General features: G+C 40.1%; 1 protein-coding gene across 22 annotated transcripts in view; it reads right to left on the reverse strand.

The window, feature by feature from the left end:
• DTNA (dystrobrevin alpha) overlaps positions 1-25,493 on the reverse strand; it is a 179,494-nt gene that overhangs the window by 20,554 nt on the left and 133,447 nt on the right. For 13 of the 22 annotated variants that reach the window (XM_081918507.1, XM_081918496.1, XM_081918499.1 and 10 more), the window contains 7 exons: positions 21,351-21,431; positions 18,413-18,502; positions 13,413-13,490; positions 12,086-12,178; positions 6,319-6,406; positions 3,740-3,846; positions 2,516-2,629 (listed from right to left, as the gene is read on the reverse strand). In XM_081918507.1, coding sequence (XP_081774633.1) covers positions 2,516-2,629; positions 3,740-3,846; positions 6,319-6,406; positions 12,086-12,178; positions 13,413-13,490; positions 18,413-18,502; positions 21,351-21,431 — 651 coding nt within the window. The remainder of the gene's footprint in view (positions 1-2,515; positions 2,630-3,739; positions 3,847-6,318; positions 6,407-12,085; positions 12,179-13,412; positions 13,491-18,412; positions 18,503-21,350; positions 21,432-25,493) is intronic. The other 9 variants (XM_081918512.1, XM_081918506.1, XM_081918508.1 and 6 more) reach the window with 5 other exon arrangements.

The following is a 25,493-nucleotide window of genomic DNA, read 5'->3' on the forward strand; positions in this document are numbered from 1 at the left end:
ATGTGGTATAATGTTGCACCTGATTTCCTATGCAGGAAGTTTTTGCCCCAAGACTGACCATGAGCACAGCTCAAAACATGGAGCTTGGTTCCACTCTTGCAGCAGACGACAAGCCCTCCAGAATCTTTTCCTAGCTCACCACCATGCTACTCCAATGCACCAAATATATATGTAATGGGAGTTGGGGTTGCTTGTGCGTAAGCCGCAAACTGCTCCAGGCTGGGTTGTATGGCTAAACCTCTCCCGGGCTGGACAGCCCTTACACCTTGGCTGTCTCAGTCACTGGCAGAATCCGTCAGTGGGCGTTTCCTGAACTTCTTCCAACATAAAAATTCTTTGACACCAAGTCTCCACCTAGCTTCCCTGCGCGGAAGCTTTCTGCGCAGAGTAGGCGTGCCAAGCGGAGGTCCGGTGCTCTCCTCGCTGATCTCGCTGGAAGAGTCTCGGACCCTCCCTCCGAAGCCCTCTCAGCCTCCCCTTTCTTCCTGGCGTCACTCTGATTTCCTTCCCCAGCGGAAGCTCTCCCTCTCTCCTTGCTGGTTCCCTCTCCGGCATCATTGGGGAGCCTTACCTCCCCTCTTGGCTCCGATGGCAGTTCCCTGACAATATATTTATTTTATTATTTGTTTTTATCTGTCTCTTATTCCAAGAAGCTCAGGACAACATGCATAGAAAGTCCTTTCCTCACTTCTTATTTTGTCTCCACAACAATCCAGAAAATAGGTTAGGCTGAGAGGGGATAACTTGCTCAAGGTGACCCATTCAAGAGAGGATATGAAGTTGGCACTCCCTTGTCCTATTCCGATACTCAATATTGATTCTCTAATGGATCAAATGTTTACCGGCTAAAAGTCTGCCCACACAAAAGGCTGACATTTCCTGAACATCCTGGATTTTTGTCAGAATCTGCCCTCCTGCCATTGCGAATTCAAGTTGGTAAAGCCTATTTAACTGTTGGCTGGGTTTGGAACCAGAAGTTGCTTTTTCAATATGTGTTACTCTAGCTCTTGGGATTCCTTTCCCTGGTAATTCAGCTATTCCAAAAGGTCTCCTGATCCAGGACAAACTGATGCCACACTGCTGAGTATGATCTTGCATCTATTTGCTGATTATTTGGCACAACACACATTGCCTCAAAGGTGCATTCACATACATGTTCATCCTCTGCTGACTACAGTATCAACAGATATAGTTTCAAACACTATACTTTTCAATGTAAGGAACATGTTCAGTGTCCTTTAAGGAGGTACTAACTTCTGGTTTCTTTTAAAGTTGAGTGTTAATTGGGGATAACATAGAGCTGCTGAAATAACATAACAAGCACAAATCATGATGAATGCTCAATAAAAAAGGATGTCTGGAAGAGTCCTTACAGACATTACCTTAACTTCTTAGCCAACTAGAATGACAATTTAATAATTAAGTTTTCTTCCCCATCACCTGATTTCAGTTTACTGGGCCGACTTTTTGAGCTTTCTGGGATCTTTTGAACCCCCCCCCCCAGCAAGAACAGCCTTTAAGCAGAATGCAGATTAGTGTTCTAGTCAGTGCTTTTCTTCGAGAAAAAATGGTGCTGGTACTGCATACCTTTGTGTACCCCCAGGAAAAAAGAACTGATTGTAGTTCAAAGCACCTGGAGGGCACTAGATTGGCAAAGCCTGGTGTTCAGGTTAGAGAGCCACAGTGATATTTTTATTAGAGAACCTGGGACTGTGAAATAGCCAGTACACTGCACAGAACACTTGGGGGAACAACCACATAGTCCCTACTTATATTTTCATTATGTTGAGAAGCTTTCATTTGGCTATTTTGCAAATGTTGTGCAAGGAATTAAAATAAACCCCTTTAACTGTTAATTAACTATTACTATTCTGACCGCACACAAGCTTGGACAGATACTGCTTCCTGTGACATTGCAAATTAAAATGGAGGACAGATCTCTGTTGACAAAGCTCCCTAAGGACATTCAGTGTCAAAAAATTTAAAGAAAGTTATTATGTTTTTTTATCTGTGAAGCAAAATCAAAGAAATGCAAAAACAAACACCATGCACACTAGCTTACCCCTAGGATAGTGTACACAGGATTAGAGCCTCAGAGAGTCAAGTAAAAATTCCAGCACTGCATAATCAAGGGACTTTTTTAAAAAAAGTAAAACTATTTCACCCTATTTGTAGTATTCTAAAACACATTTTAGGATGGGTCTCCAAAAGGGAAATAGTTAAACTTGAACATTGATCTTGATCACTTTCTAATAAGTTCTACAACACTAATGTTGCATGTTGCTGCCATTATTTTTTTCTAGTTAGAGGAAGAGTTATCTTTTGACAACTCCATTAGTAAAATCAATAATGGAAAACACAACCTCAAAACAATATATGCTACCTGGTAGTGTGCCCCACTGAACTGAATGTGGCTTATTTCTGAGTAGAGATGTGTAAGATTGTGTTATTATTATTTTTTTAATAAAAAACCTCTGAAGTCTTTGGCTGAATATAATATACTGTATGTACTTACCTCAGGAGCCGAAGTTCTGCCAGGAGAGTAGGATTCTGCGCTGCCTTCTCTGGAGTGGGTTGAGACGCCTGCTCATGTTCAAGTCGCAGCCTGTGAATCTCTTGTAAGATTTCTCTTACAGAAGAAGAGAAGAAGAAGAGGTAAGCCGTCAGTAACGTTTTCACCAAGGGCCCCTCTAAATGACCTGTTTATTGGGCATTCATCCTGGCTTGTGCCTGCACAAAAGTACATCAGGAGCAGCTGGTGACAGGGGAACTGCTTCACTAACTGGCAGGTGGGTTACTGTTGCTTACCTCGAGGGAGAGGCGGCAGGGAGGTAAATATGGTGCAAAAGCACCAGCAGGAGCACCTAGTGTGTTTGCACTGTGCTGACTTCCCTGCCACCTAGCTCCTCCCTCTCTTGGTAAGCAAGAGTGTCCCATTGCCTGGAAGATAGCACAGCACCTTCACTCTCAAGTGATGCAACACTTCTGGATTTACCTAGTTAGGCTCTGTTGAACATTCTTTCTGATTTGTTTGTGGGGTGGTTAAACAATGATGAGCATTTGTCCTGCATTCATTCCGATTTCTTATGGGGTGTTTATATGTATTCTCATTAGTCAATTGTTCACCTCACACTTTTCAATGCATTTCCCCATCACTTAACAAACCACAAAGTGTCTGTTTCTTCTTTTTTGTTGTGCTAGGGCAAAGGATTTCAATTTTTTTGAGTCCATGGTTCCCTTGACCAACTACATTCTTTCTGTGGCACCCCTGTGGGGCTCAGGAGCCCAGTTATGTCACCACTTGACTGCAGAGCTGGCAGCCTCTCACCCTTTTTCAAACACCCTCCCTTGTGGAGTGTTCCCTCGGCCTCCTCTCCTCTCACCAGGGGTCCTCCAGGCAGCCCCTGCTGCTGCCCCTGGCCTCTGAGATGGCTCCCCCCTCCCCATCCCAAAGAGAGGTACCTCTTCACACAGCCTCAAAATCTGCTCCATGGAAAAACTGAAAGCTCAGATGCTGCAACTAGGAGGTACTGTTTAAGTACAGATTGTCTTATAGCTTATTAAATTAAATCCAAAATCCAGAAACTAACAGTGGGCCCAGTGTATTATACTGCATCTATAGGTTCCCTCATGACAGATTCACCACAGTTTTGGTCAACTCTGCCTTGATACTTGATACATTTTGTTTCTATCTGCAGACATACATTTAGCTTGGAAGTAGGTTACAAGAGACTCTTACCTGTTCTTATTTTCAAGTTCTGCGATAAGCTGTCTTTGTTGCTTATTAGCATCAATAGAGAATGAGATATCTGGAGCACCTCTCTGTTGTGGTTGCTGTTGCAGTTGCTGGAAGACAGGTTGTTCATGTCAATAACAATGGCAAATAAAAGTAAATTGTTTAAAGATAGACATGCCCATCTTTTGTCCTTTTTGTATTCATACACATATTAACCATATGACTGATATTGTACAGCAATGCTTGTGTAATATAGGGGCTAAAGGTGTTTATTCAACTTCAATTAATTGCAAAAAATTATACCCTGCCTGATTTTCAGAGAAACTCAAGGTGGTCCACACAATACAAAAACAAAACTGAAATCCCCATCATTCCCTTTCCCCCTGCAGCCTTCTGCACACCCACAAAATGTGCTCTGGAGGGTTGAGGAAAAGAAGAAGAAGAAAGGGAAATCCAATTGTGTGACCATGGTGTGATGTTGGATGGAAGAACCAAATACATACATCTGAGACACTGCACTGAAAGTGACTAGCAATTAACTGATTTCTGGCTCACATAAATTATTTTGGCCTTCATTCCATCCAGTCACACTTCTCTCATAACTACTTGGTTAATTGACAGTATCTGTTAAGAATTTCCTCAGAAGACCTTGTGATCAATCTCCCTCCCTGCTCCTCCTCATGACAGAAGCACTCCTTGGTTTACGACACAATCAGTAATCAAAACGTCAGGATAATTTTTGGCCATTGGCATCACCCTCATCATTGCAGCTGGTGCTCCAGTGGCAAAGCTATAGACTGCACACTCTCAGCCTTGGAGAGGTACTGTGATAATTAATTTGCTGTTCTCCTCCCATTTAGAAGACAACTGAGATGAGTAACAAGGGGAGGGGGAAGAAGCTCATTACTTGCTAACTATCAATAGAATACTAGCACAGCTGAAGCAGTCCTGGCATTATTGAACAGGGTCAGTTGGGGAATGACAACATCACAGAGGCCTGAGGCCACAGCACTTAAAACATACCCAACAAAATCTAACTAATGCTCTGAATGTATTCACTGGCTGTATTTTAATCAGAATTGCACATAAGTAGCTATGGATTCAAGTGATTTTACTGTCCCAAGTGTTTAGCAAATAAGTCATAATGAGCATGATCTCACTTTCTTCTCCTAGATGGAGAAGGTCCTCAGCTGGGTGGCACAACATCTCTGAAAAATCTCTTGAAAAACCTCTGCTTGGTGGCACTAGCCAATATTTTGTTCCACTGATGCAAGAGAACTCTCTCTACAGCAGTAGTTTTCCCCCTTTAACTGTCATGTAATAATTTTCAGAGACAAGTCTCACAGTATGACAAGCATGATAAGTAGCTTTTACAGTGAGAAACTGTGCTGCACATGCAGCAAGGATGGGGGAATAATGTCTGTCATTAACTGGAAATCATGGTCTATTTTAGGGATGACTGAGTTCTTCCAAAGTCCCCTTGGATTAGCTTGGAAATGACCTGAGCCCTCAAAACCTGGATCATTTCTCTGAGGCAATCCAAGGCCTGGAAATAGAAACCCCATTCTCTGCCTGTGATACTTGCAGGAATATGTTTTGGAGGATTAAAGGACAAAGTGAACAGTAGTGGTGATGGGGAACCCTACCTGCCGCTAAGGACCTTCTTGTCCTAAGGGTGTTATGTGGCAGATGGGCCTTGGATTTTGCTTTTGCCCCTGCAGTATTGCCAAAGCAGCCTCAGAGATTCAGCATTTGCTGTGGTAGCAGCCAGAAATCATGTATGCTCACAGAGATGTCAGTATTTCCAATCTTCAACTTTAATGCGACAATCCTAACCCACCTCAGCTGGGAGCAGGCACCACTGAATTCAATAGGACTTCCTTCTGAGTAGTCATGTGCCTTTAGAATGGTGACTGGGAGTGGCTGCCGAGACCACGTAACACCAGTCTTGAAAGACCTACATTGGCTCCCAGTACATTTCCGAGCACAATTCAAAGTTTTGGTGTTCACCTTTAAAGCCCTAAGCAGCCTTGGTTCTGTATACCTGAAGGAGTGGCTCCACCCCCATCGTTCAACCCGGACACTGAGGTCCAGCTCTGAGGGCCTTCTGGCGGTTCCCTCACTGCAAGAAGCGAAGTTACAGGGAACCAGGCAGAGGGCCTTTTCGGTAGTGCTGCCCGCCCCCCAGGAGCACCCTCCCATCAGATGTCAAAGACATAAACAACTATCTGACATTTAGAAGACATCTGAAGACAGCCCTGTTTAGGGAAGTTTTTAATGACCGATGTTTTAAAGTATTTCTAATCTTTTGTTGGAAGCAGCCCAGAGTGGCTGGGGAAACCCAGTCAGATGGGTGGGGTATAAAAATAAATTATTATTATTATTATTATTATTATTATTATTATTATTATTGATTGCAGTGACTTCTAGACTTGTGCCAATTAATCTTTCAGCATGACTAGAGATAGTTCCTCCTATGTAAACAAGCCTATCCCAGGGGATAGTGGTAGCTTTCCTCAACCCTTTTATTTCAGCAAGTTCAAACAAAACAAAACCACCTTCTCCTAATGAAAGCCACTTACTGATGAAGTAGTCTCAGCTGCCAGTCTTGCTGCATACCTTGCGATCAGTCTGTGCTCTTCATCTAGACGGTTTGGGCTGTCGAGCAAACTGTTGTGAGGGAAGGGCAAGGAAAAGTGGGAGAGACATTAATATATAGGTTGAGAGGAAAATATTCCATAACCTATATAAAAAAAGGTTACATAATAGAGGTTAATAACATTATGAATCGTGTGGAGAATGTGGACAGAGGAAAATTACTCTCTCTTGAAACTCTAGAACTCAAGATCACTTTGTGAAATTCCCTGGCAGTTGAATCAGGCCAGACAAAATGAAGCATTTCATATATTGCACAATTAACTTATGGAATTCATGGCTAAAAGATGCTGTGATACATGCTGACAGAGGCAGCTTCCAAAGGGGATTTGACAAAGTTCATGGAGAAGTCTATCAGTGGCTATAAACCATTCCACCTAAATGCAGCTCCCAAGTATACCTCTAAACACCATGGGAAATACTAGAGGAGGCTGGCTACGGTAGGGAACTAGATGCTGGACCTGGAGCTGATTTGGCAGGGCTTTTCTTATGTTTCCAGCATGGCCTCTTTGCTATTTTGAATTTTTAAGAATCAAGTAAATTTATTTTCCTCCTTCAGGAAGGCTTATCTTTGAAGGTAAAATATTTTTATTTTGAAGATGAAATATCTTTAATATCTTCTTTCATGTTTGATGTTACGTGAACATGTTATAACTATCTCCCAAAGGGAGCTAACGGCACATTTGCTTATTCTTTTAGGCTACTGTGATTCGAATATATTACTGTAATATTGAACATTGAAGAAAAAATTAAGTATATCGATTCCTAACAATGAGTGGTAACATTACAGTACAATTCTATGCACATCTATTCAGAAGTAAGTCCCATTAAGTTCAATGGGACTTACTCCTAGGTAAATGTAACCTTAGTTACAACCCCAGGATTTTAACCCTAGTTTATTAGATTTTAAGATTCCTCACACTGTCTTTACGGTAATGAAAGAGTACCTATAATTATGCTTCGGTGATACATAAATTAATAGATGAATTGTCAATAAATGATTAAATTTAAATTAAACTGGTTGACAGTCCTCTTTTTATTATAATTTATTAATGGTTATTGACTGCTCAGAAGTCAGTCCTACTGAGCTCAGTGATGCTTATGCCATGGTAAATGAGTATAGGATTACAGCCTAAGACTCCGTTTTTATGCTCTGTTCCATGGGGGAAAGCCCCACTGAGCACTGTAGGACTGACTTCCTGCTAAACAGAATTGTGTTGCATAGCTTTAAGTTGAATTAGCAGTGCAAAGCCATGAATGTTTAGTCAGAGGCAAGTCCCACTCTAATGTGACCGACTCCCTGGTGTGTTTAGAACTGCAGCCTAAACTACTGATTAAATGAAGTAAAGCATGCTGGTTTTAATGTCAATAACAATTCTTTAACCAGGACTACTCCAATTAAAAATTAATACAGTTATGAGGCATATGGGCATGTATTTGTATGAGATTTTCCTTCATATGAAACTTTTTGATGATGTATTTAAATGCTTCAGCTTTGTTGATAACGCAAGATTTCTCTTTGAATCTGGGATGAGGCAAAGTTCTGCAAATTTTATCTTCTACATTACAACACACTGTTTTCTAAATGCAAGGTAAGAGACCCCTGGGAATTCTGTGTATGGTTTAGATTGTCTTGCTACAGACTCTCTCTCTCTCCTCCCCACCCCCATGAGAATGGATTCATCCTTCAGTAAAAACCATCTGCTTAAATGGTGAATGTATAAAAACTGAAACTGAACAAAAAATGTGAAAGAAACAACACTTGAGGAAGAGTGAAGATAAGTGTTTCATTCAGGACAACTTATTAGAGGCAATTTTTTCAGTCACATAGTTTTTAATTAAGCACCAGAATATATGATAAGTTTAAGTTTAAAAAATCAATAGATTGCGTTCAAGAAAATAAGCATGGCAAGGCAGAGTAGATGAAGGGCCCACAATGACACTGTTGGAAATGCAACCCATGTCTATGTCCTTATACGTACAGATACACTGTGACCACAGTGGCCTGGTTCACACACACACACTGCTAAGCAAAATCATGGCACAGCACACACAAGCAAACATGGGGTTTCTGGGGAGAAGACAGTGGCCATGTTGATCCTCCTCTGGTTCTACTGCTCCTGCGCTGCTATAAGATAAGCCAAGGTTTGGCCTAGCAGTACATCCAGAGTTAGGCTTGTGACAAATCAAGAGCAGTAAGCCATAGAACAAACCTTGGGGAGATCAAGCCTAAGTTTGAATGTAACACTAAACCAAATCAAGGCTTAGCTCACAGCAGTGCAGCAGAACCGGAAGAGGAGTGATGTGGTTGTGATCTTCTTTCTAGGAACCCACATATTTGCTTGTTCCCAATAAGCCATGGTTTGAATTGTGCGAACTGTGATAAGGGAAGGGTGGAGGAGGTGCAAGATTGTCCCCAAGAAAAGTATTCTACTTTTTCCCATTAAGAGTAGATAGCAGCTAGTCACAAATAAGGAAGAATAGCTGAACCTGCACCACAGTTACCACAGAGTCTGGTGCTGAAGGCAGGATTCTTCCTTCCAAATCATCCATGCATGCCTAATCGTGCCTATTGAATTGTGGGAGAAAGTAAAGGTTTCCAATAGGAAATGTGTCTGAACGGGGGTGGGTGGAAGCTGATTGTTTTTGCAAAACTGCTTCCAAATATGCTGTGAAAGGCCAGGGGTATCCCAAATCCTTCTCGTAGTGAAAAAGTCATTAGATAGGATGGGAAAAGTCATTAGATAGGATGGAAAACCAGAACAATCCTATACATCCTCTCCTCTAGGCAAGTCAAGAGGTGACAATTCCATCACTTGTTTGCTGTCATGACAACAGAACATAGGAACATACACTTGGACACTGTGGTTGCAAGTTTGTGGGAGAAAGTAAATCTATGTATTATTTTGATATATACTTGTATGATATCAAGTGGAAAAGGGCAAGGCAACACCACTAGCTATTTCTCAGTTGATAGATTTTCTGAGACTACTAGAGTGTGCTAATTCACCCGAAGTCAACTTAGATGGCTCAAACAAATTAGTCATATCACACTTGCCTGGGAAGAGAAACAAAGACACCCACACTCCAATAAACACAAGCCACTCTGATTTGAAGGAAAATTACTCCCCGGCCCCACATGCCAAAAATAAATGCAAGTTAAAAGTACATTTCATTTTTGAAATTTGCATGAGAAAAAATGTTTATGGAACCAACACGCCTCAATCTTGGCTATTCAAATATCTTGATTGATTGAAATCATTTATGTCTCTCATGTCAGTGCAGCCCTCTGGGGACATTACTCCTATTTAACTGCGAGTATCCTTGGAGTTGTCAACTTTTCAACTGGCTGCTGTAAATACGTCTCTTAGCAGAAGGTTGATGCACCAAGATTAGCAAGTGATATTATTTCCATGCCATGAAAGTTTCAGAAATTCTGTGCATTAAACATACAACAGCAGGCTAGGGCAGCTAGCAATCCATTCAATATCACTGATGCCTCTCAGACCATTTGGATGAGGCTGTACAGTATGTAGAGTTCAGAACTAATGTTATCTTAGCATCTGTGAAGATACGCTGTTTTGCTTTATTTGAGGATTTTTATTTTTTTTTAGTGTTAGTATTTCATTAGGATGATAATGGCTTTTGGAAATGGACCACATGCACTGTGGCAGTATCAGTCATTGCTGCTACATGTGATCATTTGCTACCACACTGAACAGCAATCAGACCTGTATTGGATAAAGCCGTGGCTTGCATTCAAATGGCAATGGAAGATTCCCAATTGTCTCTACTCTGCATGATCCATTACTTGTTATGAAAAGTTGCCCTAAACCTTTATCTAAGTTTGTCTCTTTGCAATTTCAAATAAATTGCTTCTGGTCCTAGTATCAGTGGACATAGTGAACGCTGGTTTTGCTTCCTTAGACTGCAAGCGGCAGACCATTATTAGTTAGAGCTGGGAACTTTGTGGCCTGCTGTACAAAAACTTTATGGCCAGAATGCACTTACCAATTAAATGCATAACCACAGACATTAGCAGAGGGACAGTATCTGGACTGATGCCAGTCTATAAAAATTATATAATGCTCAGGAATAACATATTGCCTGAGCTCTTAAATATTCAGAACGATGCACTTCTTCACTCCTTACCAGAAAGCATTATGTAATACATGGTTAAGTCTGTTAGCTAATTTTGCCTGTTAATATAATGGGAATGACTGGTGCTCTTTTCAATCAAGTACGTTAATACTGAAATCTTTGAATGTCAATAATCATATGTTTTGCACTACACATTTCATTGTTTCTTTACCCATCCAAACCTTCAAAAGCATTCAATTTAAGGGTTTATCATGGCACACAGTTTCTTCTGCGCACTGAGCATGTGGACTCAAACTACATCAGCTCCATCTAGCAAGTATATACAAAAAGGAATGGGCCTCAATTTGACTGATAAAAAAAACAATTGACAAGTAAATGGCTATAGCTAGCAAGAAGCATTGACAGAGAAGGGTGGCTGATTATACCAGAACACTCTGTTCAGAAAATAGCCATCAGTTATCTAACCATGCAAAAGGATATATTCACATGTCACAACACAGGGAGCTTTTCAGTCTTATATGGAAAAAGACGTCCTTCTAAATACTGCTGTGTTTTACAGAATCCAAAACCAAGTTTCAGTCATGATCCCATACCTTAAATAGTTCATGAGTGTGATGCCCAGCCTTCATTATTCTGTAGACACTATAGGGTGGAACACCGCATGCTTTCAACCAACCTTTTATCAACTGCTTTTGAGATCAGTCTAACGTACAGCTCTACAGCGGCAACAGAGCAGGCAAATAAAAAGTCCTCTTATTCAACCATTGTATTTCTTCACTTGGAAAAATACTCCAAAGAATACTTGAATCTGTGCATTCTGTCCTACACACTCTAGCATGGACTAACTGATAGGGTGCTGGACCTGAGGGATTTGAGATGAAATTTCTGCTTAGCCATGAACCCCTTGGATGCTTGGTTAAGTAACTGTCTTTATCTGAAACAACTGTTTTAGGTATAAACAGCATAAAGCCAGGAAAGCAATATGCACATTAAAAGCACAAAAGAAACAATTATTAGTAACAACCACTGCCAACAGTACAATCTGAAAAAACACCTAATTATGCTGATTACTGTATTTGGATTTAATGCTGCCTATTCATCAAGGCATTCAGATGTCACTTCCATATAAGAAAGTTGTAGATCAATATGTAATGATTAACATACACTTTATGTGAACTGAAGAGTGGTGGTCATGTGTGTCTTTTCAGTGAAATCATTTGCCTTTGACAACTGGATGTGAGAATTTTCATACAGATTTCACACAAAAAGAAACTTCAGAATATTCCTTACATATGCAGCAGTTCTGTGGTGGCTCATGTAGATTGTCACCGAGTTGATCAGTTAGTAGAATAAATGGGTCAGAGTATGTATAATATTGATAAGCACACTAATGATTGCCTTTTAGAGACTAACACAAATCAATGTGCATGGTAGTGATTCTACTGTTTGTAATATTTAACACTGCTGAAATCCAATAGAATGAGGACCAGGCCAGTCAGTTTAGTTTCTGCACAGTCCTTTGAGGAGTTGCATTCTGTAATGGCCTGGATTCGTCTCTAAAGTTCCCCACCAAGTTGCCCAGCCTGCACTAACCGTGAGGGGTTGTTCTGGAGCATGTTGACATACAACCCAATGAGAACATGTTCATCAGCCAGCCTGTCTGCAACATCGAGGCTATACTGTAACCTGAAACAGGGTTGGGGGGAAAAGGGTATAGTCCGGACAGACAAAGAGAAATAAACAGAGAAAGCAGGAGCAAGTAAGAGTGTGAAATGGGAATTTGTAAATGAGCAGTCAAATGTATTTTCTCTCTCTTCATAAAACAAGTGTTGAAATGGTTATCAATTCCATCCAATCAAGGTAGAACTTAGAGATATTAAGAAAGTGGGCCTGCAAGACAAGAATATCAGCACCTACAAAAACTAAAGCAGCAGAGATGCTCAAGGACCATGCAGGATCTGGCCTTGGATTAGTGCTATAATGAAGCATAACTTAGAATATAAGAAATTGCCAACCTTTAGCTCAAATACTAAGCACACTTATTTTAAAGGGGAATTCAGCTGACATCAGTCAGGCGAGCCAATCTACACATGCAAAAAGAAACAAACCAACGACCACGTGACACAGTTCTTAGAACGAACCATTTCAAATAATATGTAGAAGACTTCATGTCAGAATGCTTGCCCATGCAAAATGTTTTTTTGGACCTAGCAAACTAATGGTTAGGTTAGAACACTCTCACACAATGTGCAAGGTTTTTGTGGCTGGGTATGTTTTGATGCAAGGGGGTCAAACAAACATGTGATTTCCGCCAGAGGCATAGCTTGGGGGGTGGGGGCGCACTGGGCACCACACTGTGGGGGCGGCACTTACAGCGTAAACCACATGTCTCTCCTGGGAGTGATGTGGTGGCTCGGGTGCCTGCAGGCTCCAAGCTGCCTGAAACAGCAACCTGAGGCTTGCATCTGCCCTACAGCTGAGGGAGAGGCGGCCTCCATGAAAGCTCTGCTCGCCCTGCCCTGTGGGCAGCTCATACCACCCTAGGCGCCCAAGCAGCTACAACACCCGATTTCCCCAATACAGAATGAAAGGCTACAGTCCTACGAACTGTGCACTCCATTATCGGTCGATCTGTATAGATTGGCTCTTAGGACTGAAGTGCAAAATTTAACTAAGCATACACAAATCTACATCAAAATGTAGAATTACCTGTATTTTAAGATGTCATAGCAAGACCTCGTCTGCTACTATATTTCATATGCCTCTGTTTATTTGTGCTTAATCTAGCTGGCAGATAAATTATGAGAAAATTAAAATTCTGCCATTGATATGTTTTGTGGAATGCACAGTATAATCAGAGGAGAAGGCATTTGCTTTAGTTGTGTTAGTGCAAGCTACTGATGCACTTTTTAAAACTTACCCTTTGCCTTTCAAAAAAGCTGGAGCAGCCCTAGCCAGCAATTTGTTCTGCTCTACTTCATTATTCTTGTAAGGAGAGCTAGTTAATGAGACAGGACAACTAAGACAGTAAACCATGAAGGCTGAAATCCACTGAACTCTACAACATAGGTAAGTGATTTAAATAACAGATAATGCTAAAATTGCTCTAAAAATCTAAAACGGATTATCAGATTTGTACAAAATAGAATGGTGATTTTCTACAAGTCTACTTCTTTGATTTATAAACATTTTAGAGGAAGCTGATACATCATAAGCTTCTGCCAAAATGGTTTCTAAAACCCTATTTAAATTGCAATCCTACACATATCCACTTGAAAATAAAATCCACCAAGCTCATTGGAGCTTAGGAAGGTACATTTAGGTTTGCAGCCTTAACTTGTTAAGCTGCAAGCCACGTACTGTGTGGAGTGAGACTTTATGCTGCCAACTCTTTAGAAAGCATTTTCTAGGGTAGCATTTCAGCTAGGCGGGGTGGGGATGAAGTTAAGACACAGTTCTTCTCTTTGCCATTATAGAAGGATATTCTCCCCGTTATGGATGATCTCCAAGAAAATGTTCACATTGAACAAATATTTTTAAAATGACCTCTGATTTAAACATAGGAAAGTATCACGATCTTATATAGTGCTCTACCATGCTTATTCGTTACTATATTCTTTTACATTTGCATTTTTATGTTTAAATATATACAGAATCACAACATTTCTTAATGCAATTCTGAAACACGGCATAAATACTTTCTTTTCAGCTCCAGGTTTTCCATTCCGATTTCTCCATTCCATAGCAATCTTTTCATGCCAGCTATTATAAATAAGATGCATATTATAGCCAAAGGGCTGTGTGCCATGTAGAGGAATGGATTTCTCCATTTACAACACCGTATAAGAGGCGATTAAAGTAGTTGTGGTATAATGGAGGAGAACCCTTTACTTACTAAAGTATGGGGACTGAAGTCTGTTTGGGTTCCATTGAAATGGATGGCTTAGAAGAGAATATTTTAGCACACTAATTTGGAAGCAGTTTCCCATGAAATCAGTGATATCTGCTTCACATAGTGGGAATTATATGAAAAACTGTGGCGTTCCATTGTTCAACTGGAACTCCATGAGTGCAAGGGAATATGCTATTCTTTTTAATACTGGGAATGTTCTATGTAAAGGAGAATTGTTCCACGCACACAGTGTAAGTCTTCAAATTTCAGTAGACGAGCAGCACTTCATATGCACATTGGTGGGGGGGCCTATCTGTATCTAGGTCACAGGATCCTGGTGAACACGTCAGGTTACAAATGATACAGTGTTTGTTCCTGGTTATGTTCACCACTCAGTACCACTTAAGAAAAGTTATCTATCTGTGGACTTTCTTTCATGCTTCTAGAATCTGAAACAGATTCCAGTCTCCAGTTCTACTTATCTTGTGGGTGACACAGGCTTTTGCAGCATGGGTGGCCTTACCATGCATGCACAGATCTCTGAGTCAATGTGGTGCATTCATACCATTGTAGAATGCAGGTGGGGGAATCCCCCAAGCAAGTAAAAAACTCTCCAACATGGTGATTATCTACAACTGTGTACAAATAGGCTATCTATTTCGCACTCTCTGTAATGCACTGGAACTAGTATATTTTTCTGGTGCATTGTATGGTGGGGGCAAGGGCAAGGGAAGCAGGTAGACAGTAACCACCAGACACAAAAAAGTGCCGAGAATATTTAGGTAAAATTCTCCTGAGATGTTATGCTTTTTCTAGTTAGGTGAGAAAAAGAAATGTCCCAGAAATCATTTCAGAAAAATATGTTCTGAGAGATTTCATCTCAGCTCTCAGCTATATCATGTAACTTGTATGTTGACATTCGTTTTTCATCAACTAACTGAATAAAAGTGCAAAGAGAGGCAGTATTTAAGTAACATAGCAAATCAAAATGATGCCATATTCCTATGAAGGTGAGAAAAATCACCACCTGTTCTAGACTTCTCAGACTGCCAGTGATCTTGCTTCCTTACAAATATTTGTGCTAGCACTGTATCAGTGAAATCTTTTCTCAGTCGCAAACATGCCCTGAAAAAGGGTGTTTTTTTTTAAAAAACATACTTTGATATTAATAGAAGGCAGTAGCTAAGCTATGGAAGAGAAATCTTGTTTCAACCTAGTTAAACAAGGCATAATTCCAACATTAACACAATAAGGGACATACTAAGGCTCCCTATCCTAGGCCCAGAAGACACTATTATCACTCTCTCTTTTAATAATAAAGCTTGGGAGCTAGCCTAGCATTGCATTAGCTGATATGGACTATACAAATGCTACCGCAAAAATGATATTGTACAGGTGGAAAAGGTACAGAAAAGGGCAAATGATCACAGGACTGGAAAGAGGAAACTTTACAACACCTGAAATTTTTTACTCTGGAAACAGAGTGGGCATTGTAGAGGAGTATATAAGTATTCAAAGTATAGATAGCAAGATTTATTTTCCCCTCTCTCATTGTTCTAGAACCCATGCAATCCAGTAAAGGTGAATTGGAATGTTAGTACAGACAAATACAGTTCAGATATGGAATTCAGTCCCACAAAATGGTAGTAATGACCAGAGGATAAGACTAGCCATGATAAAAGTCTCCTCAGTTATGTGACATAGGCAACTCCTGCTCAGGAAAAAACCACACGTTTAAAGACTCATTGGGCTCATGGGGTTAGTTTCACAATTAGATCATGTCCATAATATATTAATGGAAGTGTAGGATGATATTCCATTACTTTGAAGACTGACAATTTATTGTGTGCGCACACATTCACTTCTTCCTATCTTAACTTACATTTTATATCAGTTTGACGTAACAGTTTGGTTTTAGTTGTTCAGTTATAAAAATGGCATGAGTATGCTTTTAGCTATCTAACAGAAAGAGTGTGACATCTACCATTTTCTGAAATGAGTCTTAACACTCACAGTTAACTGGATCATTTATGGTCCTTGTCCAAGCTTGTTGTTTCTAAACATTTTGACCAGTAACCTCTTAGTTGCTTTTACCAGGAGTGAAAATATCATGCTTTAAAAATAATAATAATCCTGTCCCAGAAAAAGCACCCAGGGGTTTAACAAAGTAACTTTGAGTCTAACACCCAGTGTTCAAAATAGGGGTGTTTGTACATGGCATGCAGAAACCATCATTAAAATTTCACATCTCTGCATAGATGCTACAAAGCTACTTTCTGAACATTTGCATCATTATATAATTTCTCCACTTCTAACCTAAGAGCACAGAATTGGCACTAAAATTTCCATTCACAATTGTGCCCGTTCACGTATAAACAAAACAGTGCATCAAACATTTAAAATTCACATTTATATTCGTATTCTGAGCCCTTGGCCCAATTTAAAGTGAGTTTACAGCTCAATATCTATGTCACAGTAATTCACAAGTGATAAAATTTGCTCTTGACATCACTTGTAAAAATTCCCTCTGTGGACTTACTGGCTTTAATTAAGTGTGTGAAAAATCAAGATAGGCATGGTTCATGCATGCAGTTTTTTATGCTTGTTCCTAGACCTCCAAAATTGCATATACGTGACTAAGAACATAAACTTAGCCCTGTTGGAGGAAACCAACAGGTCCATCTAGTCAACATGTTTTAACCAATCAGGCCAATCAGGTGCTTCTGGGAAGCCCACAAGTAGGGGATGGAGAACAGGTAGTTTCACCATACAAATAGGGGCAACACCAGAATATTTATGTGGAAGTTATTTGAGCACCAAGTTATTTGAGCATCACTGATGAATATATGAATCAGTGCTATACACTAGAATTCCATGGGAAAAATATTTATGGGAAGTAAAGTGAAAGAGCAAGATAGACTATTAGATTTCATTACACTGGATAGTAAATTATTGTCAAAGAGTACAGCTCCTCTAAAATATAATGTCCACAGTGAACAAAGAGCAAGAGATATGTGGTGTACAGTGAACTCAAGTGATATTAAATGCATTGATTTTATACAGGCATTTCACACTTATGCGAGACTTTCTTCACTACTATAACATAAAAGATGCTGATGCTGCTATTTTACTATATTGTTTTGTTACCTTCTTAGTAAGTCAGGGTCACAAACAACAGAATATATGCAATAACATTCAAGAAACACCCAGGACTGCTGAAATAAAAAGCAGGTTTTATAGATTTCCAAGTTTTATGTTAAAATAAGACTTCTGCACAACTAACCATCTACTTAAATGTTTACAGTATACAGTATTTCAATGTCTCTTCACAAATGGCAGCGTCAGTGGCAAGCTGCAGTGTGTGTGTGATATATTTCAGCAGGGAAACAGCACCAGATGAAAAGGTTAAATCCTATCCCCATGCTGTCAGTCTGGATCAGAGCCACTGCAGTTGCTTTTGTAAAGAAAAACGTATGGGGAATTCCAAGCACAGAACTCGAACACACCATTAAAACGACTTCTATTTTAACCCTCTGTAGTCCTTAGTGGGTCCACTTGGCTATTAGGGACACTGAGAGGCATCACTCACAGCTGTGCTGATTGTACATAATTTAACATTGCCCACTCTGTAACTGGTTTGCCAAGCCAACCTCAACTATATGTGGGAAGCTGCATCCCTGTGTGAATTGGTGTGCCTTTGTGAGGATTATGTAGCTTCTTTTTGAGATGCGTTTTGGAGGAAAGGCACTAAAATTAAACTAGACAGGTCAGAAGACCTAAGGGTTAAACTGTGGCAAGTGCATGTTATTCATTTAAATACTTGTCCTGTGCAAAATGCAAGATAAAAGGACGGTTCAAGCTCAGCATGAGATCCATTTGAAGTCTCATTAAAACCACAGTATTCCTTTGTCTAAAAAACAACCCCCGTTAGTACTTCTGAAGAACGACTAATATATTAATGTACTGATTTTAATGTACTAGCTACAGAACTACATCAGTTAGTAGTTTAGTGCTCTTCTTATACTGACCGTAAATTGTTGTGAAGCTGATTTACATACAGCTTTATAAGAGAGTGCTCATCAGCCACAGGACTGGCTACATTTATACCCTCATGTAACCTGAATGATTCAAACAATGAAATCTCATTAACAGTCTGTGCAAACAGAAATACATGGGGATTCGTTTGGTGGGGAAAGCATTTAGTTTACAGCCATAGTGGATAGGATACTGACATAAATGAATGAACGAATGAAGGTTTCAAATTAATAAGGACTGGAAGCAAAACACACACACCAAAAAAACAAAACAAAAAAAACACACCCCACCACGATTGGATCAAACTGTACATTAATTCACTGAGATGTCATTGGGAGAGGGAAACAAACATAAGGTTCAAAGAAAATGTAGACAAGTGACCTCTGGGATCCATCACAGAATAGGACAACAGTTGACATGGATAACAAAATTTGGCTGGCAATAACAGGGGGGACTGAACCTCAATATTCAGGTAATAAGCCTCCTTGCACCTAGGAAATTGTCATTTCACCCATGCCCAATTCATAGTACCTGAACATGGAGTACAATCAACCTTTGCATACAAACATCGAGAAACAGCTTACCAGGTGAGGCAAAGCTGCTATGCTGGATTTCTGGCCAAGTGGGTTGCTGTTGCTTATTCGGATGGAGAGTGGCGAGTGGGAGGGAGGTTGGCACAGGGCAAACACTCAGGCAGAGCCAATCCAGTGCTCCTGCCTGTGCATTGGGCCAACCTCCCTGTCACTGTTCCTTTTCCGGGAAGCAATAGTGGCCAACCTACTGGGAAGCTAGCATAGAGGCTCAATCCTGCCTAGCAAGCCATTTCAGCAAACATCTTGGAATCTTCCTTTACTTAAATACACAAAGGATGGCAAACATATTGCCCTGCTATCAGGGAGGCAAGCCAGGTGGATCAGGTAGGCAGCTCTGGATTTAGGGTAGTGCAAGTGCTTCGCCCACACAGGGCACTGAGCTGAGGGGGCACAAAATAAATAATAATAATAATAATAATAATAATAATAATAATAATAATAATAATACCACCGTATCGATCCATTAAAAAGCAACTGTGCCAAAATGAATTATTGTGAAAATAAGACATATTTGGGGGATGTGCCCAATTTTGTTTGTGCCGAGGGCATTATATTATCAGAGTCTGCCCCTGGGGTGGGCCAGAGCAATACTCTGTAAGACATGGAGACATCTAACCTGCAGCTTAATAAATGCAGAATGGATGCAACAGGAGCAGAAGGTCTGAAGGAGGGAAAGTGAGGAGAGATGGTCAGAGAAATTGAGACACAGCCAGAAAGGAGTATAAGTGAAGCAGTGCAGAGAAAGAAAAAAACACTGGTTAGGGGGAAAGAGGGGGAGGCTAGAGGCAAAGAAGTGGATGCAATTAAAGGCCGTAGGAGGATAGTTAGTGATTGAAATGTTAGAATAGAGTCTGAGAAAAGAAGCAAGAGCAGCAAGGAGGGAGCAAATTGTGAAAAAGACAGTGAAGTGGAAGGGACTGAGCAAGCCCTGCTCCAAAAGAGCAAATGACAGGTTAGAGGGGCAATAAAAGGAATTGTGAAGGGTGACTTAAACAATCTCAGTGGCAAGCTATCAAAAAACACAAAATCCTGGGTGTTTGCCAGGATTCAGCTTACATAGAATCCTTAAATCATTGTGTGTGTTTTTTCATATCAGAACAACTTGGCAGCAGGTCCTCATCTGTTCCTTGGTATTTATGTGCCTACAGTCTGCTTCTAAGGATACTTTCAGATGTATCTTGTGGAAGCTTCAATCCTCTGGATTAAACTGATTATGGATTGCATCCCAACCCGTTCCATACTGTGGCCATGCTTCTCAAACCAGTCCTACTGCTAATCTCTATGGTCACAGTTGACTTGGATTGATTAGAGATGAACGGATCATTCTCTCTCTGGTCCATGTAATTTTTGCATGGGTTCACCTGTAGATGCATTGCAGCCCATTTCCACATTAATCTGTGATTTTTTAAAAATAAAAGAAATCTGCATGCACGCACACAAAAATCACATTTAAATATGTATTTTAAAATGTATTTCCTCTTAAAACATGCATTTTAAAACATACATGATTGTTTGTTTGTCAAGACCTGCTAAATGCAATGGGTAGCTATATTTTCATCTGCACATTAGTCCAGGAAGTGTGGATCAGGTCAGTTCATATCTGAATTTGCAAAGACTAAGTTCCCCAAACATCCCTAATTCTGCGTCACTAGAACAAAAAAATAAAAAAGGAAAAAAGCACCTAAACGAGCAACTCTATGGATCAAACTCAATGCTTCAATTTCAACAAACAATGCTATGTTGGAGAATGAATAGCAAGCTCAATGACTCATTTTTCCTTATCTTGTATACTCATCTTCAGAGGTAACTTCTTGGTTTGTTATATCACAGTTTCCCTGGATTTAAGTGTTCCCTACAAACCAGGATTGCAAACTAGGATCCAACTATGGTTCACAATCCTGGTTTGTATAGAATACTTAAATTGCTGTTTCTTAGTTTGTTAGTCACAGAAAACTGGCTTAATAACCAAGGGAGGATTGTGAGAGGAGGAGGAAGGAGAGAAAAAAGGAGTCATTGAGGTTGTTGCTCATTCTGCCTCCAACAGATCAGTGATTTGGAGTGGAGATGTTATGTCCCTGTATTCACGTGCATCTCTGAACCCAGGGCATGGTTTGAAAGCACAGGATGTAGCGAACCTGATGAAACAAAGCAGAGTTGGAAGAAAAGTGGAGATTTTAATGTAACAAATAAGTTTAGTTTCTCAGTTTAAAACAATGAAGATATTGAGCATTCTATGCCTGTTTTCCATTACTGCTTTCATGAAGTTTGAGAAGAAGTTATACAATAAAACAGGTATTTGAGAACTCTTATTTGAAAACATATCAGGAAGAGGACTCACCTTCTGTTTGTGAAAGGGCTTCCTGAGGGAACAGAGTGGGAGAACAATGTGTCATTCATGCTGGTGACTGGTCTGGGTGGCCTTGACAAAAAAACAGTTAAGAAGTATATTGTTTATCATGTGCATCAAATACAGAAGCTCAACACCCACAAATACATTTAGTCAATAAGAAGCTGGAATATTCTATTTTTGTACTCTAAATCTATATTTTAAAAAATAAAGGCTACAATCCTGAACACACTGGGAGTGATCCCCATTGAACTGGGACTTACTCCTGAGTAAACACTTGCACTTAACTTTTACATGAAGTAACAGATCTGAGTGTTAGAAAAACATTTTTTTTAGATTCTTAAGTATTCTGTGTGCGATTTGCTTGCTCTATCCTGCTTCAGTAAAATCATTGACTGTGTTGTATTTTTACAAAGCTAATGGAAGCAGTTCATAAAGGAGAATTGATGTAGAATTGTTTCAACAGCCTTCAAACTGTACTGTTTGACTTCTTGTTGGTTTAATATTCTAAGATTTTTCCCCCCAAAGAAGCACACAGTCCCTTTTTTGAGAGCCCTCTCTGACTCAAATGTCTCAATTTCCATTTCTAACAACAAAAAATCTCAATTTAGATGGCCACATAGTGGCTGCTTTAAACCTAAATTGTGTGGAAGCTTCTGTGTAGGGAGTCCTTCATATGTAACAGCTGTATGAACTTACATTTTCACAATGCCACAACAAACAGTTCCTTTAGTATGTTTGCCATGGTGAAAACCAGGGGATCCACTTGGTGCAGAATTCACACAACAACTCCAGATTCAGAGTGTTGACATTATTTGAATTTTTAAAGTCATCACATGTTAACATAGAACATCAGCCCACTAGAGATTACAAATGGAAAGAACCAAACAGAATCCACTTATTCAATAACACATTTATGATGAGGAGGAGTCAGTTTTTCCTTAAGCCTGAAGGTGTTATGTTCAAGTAGCAATGAAGGGGAATTTGAAATATACAAGTATCACGCGGAGTTGACTAAGACACATACAACAGGAGTTTTCTAAAAGACTTATCCTTCATTTGCTGTTTAGAAGGTTCAGATAGGAATTGTACTATGATTCTTACGATGATGAGGAACTTTAGGTTATTTCATGGTACACAGTGATTGCAACACAGGTTGTGTATTCTTCTGTACTTGGGCCCTCTGACAGAGGACATCTCAACCCCAAATATTTGCATTTCAGCAATGTAATATCAAATGCCCTGTTGCAGAGAATGCAACCTGCATGCAGAAACAGGTCCTGTATGCGGTGCATATGTGCCAAATATGCAAAAGCCAGCTGTGTGAGGAAAGCAGTAAGCTGTCACTGTTGGCTCCTCCTGCCTGTGAATAGCAAATCCCAGCAGGAACTAAGGAATTCTTGTAGTTCTCAGAGAAATCAACACTTTGTTGGTTGGGGTTGATGGGAGTTGGGGGTCTAGCAACATTTAGAGGGCACCAGGTCAGGGAAGGCTGTCAAAGTGTTTCCCATATAAATTCTTTCTCTTTCACTATTCCAGAGAAGGTGCTAAGCCTGCAGCTCACTGCTCAGAGTGATGTTGATTCTGTTTTAATAGTGCTTCTGTTTGGCTCCAGCAAATCTCACGAGATCTGTTCTTCACCACCTAGAATACATAGGTACAAGCTTGCAAAAACATCTTCAGTGATGTCCTACAATTTATCATCAACTGTTTCCTCATGGTAATGGGCTTGCAGTCCCCAGGCACCTATTCCTCCACCCATACTTGGGTCTTGTATTCTCACAGTAGTAATAAGCAGGCATGGAAAGAAGGATGCCCAGTCAAAATCTGGATCCTTTTCTCTAGTCATGGGATCTCCTAGAGACTTCAGGAAAAAGGTTGATGGTAGAAAAAGGACCCCCCCCCTGAGAAATAAAATTGCATACTCAATAATTCGTATGAGAATTCCATCCATATCAAAAATGTACTAAGGGGTAACACTTTACTTACCAGGTATCTCTTTTGCAGCAAAAAATGAAATAAAAAGAAGCTATTAATTAAGTTGAAAGATTTAATTTTTAGAAAGTGTCAAAGTTAGGGAAATTCTATCTATGCCATAGTTAATACTCATCTTATAGACTCAGCCCCTCTCTCCTGACAAGTTGCCCCATGATGGGGTAACAGAATGGGTCATGCATGAAGGGCTACTGAAGTATATCTCCATAAGATAACTAGTTATTTATTTTGTCAGAATTTCTAGCAAATTCCTATGTCTAGAACACTGAAACTATTTAGAGGCTATATATATTGAAATGAAATTGAAATACTTTATTGTCACTTGTACAACTTGTATACAGTGATATTACACGAGCACCCCCACTCAGCTCTCCAGTCTTAATTCCCTTTGTTTACTGACGCACACCCACCAAACCCGAAAGTCAGTTGCCCTGTTGTTATCTTTTCATTCAGCACCCTAACAGCCCATGGATAGAAGCTGTTCTTTACCCTGTTGGTGTGACTAATCATGCTTCTATATCTTCTGCCCAAGGTAAATATATATATGGCTACCAGTCGTAATATTGACTTTTCTCAAATTCAGCTGGTACAGATTAGAATTTGAAAAATGTGTACGCTCTCTGTTAACTGGGTTGAAATAGATGATTATATCTGCTCCTGCTCTTCCCCCATGTTATATGGCAAGCAGCCTTTAATGCTCAGGGGAGTGAATTGCATTTGAAACTCAGGTGAGTTTCCCATATTCAACTGTGTATCAAAATCAGTTTGTGAAATGGCACACAAGAAAAGGAAAGACTCCAGCTCAGTGTTTGCAAGTGCTTGATCTTGAATCCCAGCTATAGGATATGATGCAGTAAATATGAAAATCAATCTGTTGACATTTAAGATGTTTCTGATGGCTGTCAAGTAAAATATATGTTAAATACTGAACTTTCTCCAATAGCTAATAAGTAATTAACAAAACCCGAGGAACACTTTGTAGAGACTCTGACAGTTGTAGTCAGCCAGTGGTTGCATTTGCTTGTTTGTAGGCAATGGCCATTACGACAGACAGGTACAGTGTTTAAATCCCATATGGGCAACCCATGGCCCACAGGTGGACCTCAGGCAACTTCTGTGCAGCCCACACATCCCATTTTCACTATAGGTTGCGGGTAAAGCACTTGGACAGGAGTGCTCCTCACATATTCCCAGCACCAATCAGCAGGAGAAGATTTGGGATAGGATTGCTGAGATCTCATTGTGTGCCTCTGACCTTCACGACTCTCCAGCTGCTTAGTGAAGAGAACTTAGTGAGGAGGACAAGGAATTATGTGCTGGGATGTTCTCATCCCTATATGGAGAGACAGGGGGGAAATGCGTTTGTGTGTGTGGAGGTTTTATATTTCTCTGTGTTTTGGAGGTGGGGGGAGGGGAGGCTAGGCTCTACCCAGGTCGTTCACTAGCCCTGTCCAAGTCCTGTATGGGACCATTATTGAACACCCGCCATTGCATGAAAGCCTTGGGGCAGAATCTAGTCTCAATGGAAAACAGTGAGCAGCTGCAGTATCTCAGTGAACATATCAATATCATCATGCAAAATGTTAAATTCAAGATTGCAGTTTACCAAGGGATTTCTTTTTTAAGATAGAAAGGTCATTCTTCTCTCAGGTCATGCCACGAGTGCATTTCACTGATGCTAAATAGGGAGTTAAAACTACTTGGTTGCTTACAGCATTTACTCAATGGAATTTAACAATGTTTGAACCAAGTGTCTACTGCTGTGCCCCCACTTACACTGGTAGAGTCACTCATGGTAGTAAATACAATGTTAAAACCAGCGTATAATGAAAGTGCAAATGCAAGCATAGCTCTACAAAAGATTTCTGTCCTTACTGTAAGTGGCTGCTGCAGGGCGAAGGAAGACTTTGCTTACATGAAGCCTACCATTAAAAGTGGCTGTAAATACCCCTTTTGCTGGGATGCTTGCCTAGAGCTTTTCCTCATGATACGGTTTATCTTCCATTACATTTAAGAATAAAAATCAGTTGAGTAAGAATATATTCCCAAGGAATCCATGCAGCATATCTTTCCCCCTGTGCTAATTTATATCAGCTGTATTGCATACGATGCTCGCTCCACAACTGGTTCATTTTAATT

This window comes from Podarcis melisellensis, assembly GCF_964234715.1.
Source record: "Podarcis melisellensis genome assembly, chromosome: 7".
NCBI lineage: Eukaryota > Metazoa > Chordata > Lepidosauria > Squamata > Lacertidae > Podarcis > Podarcis melisellensis.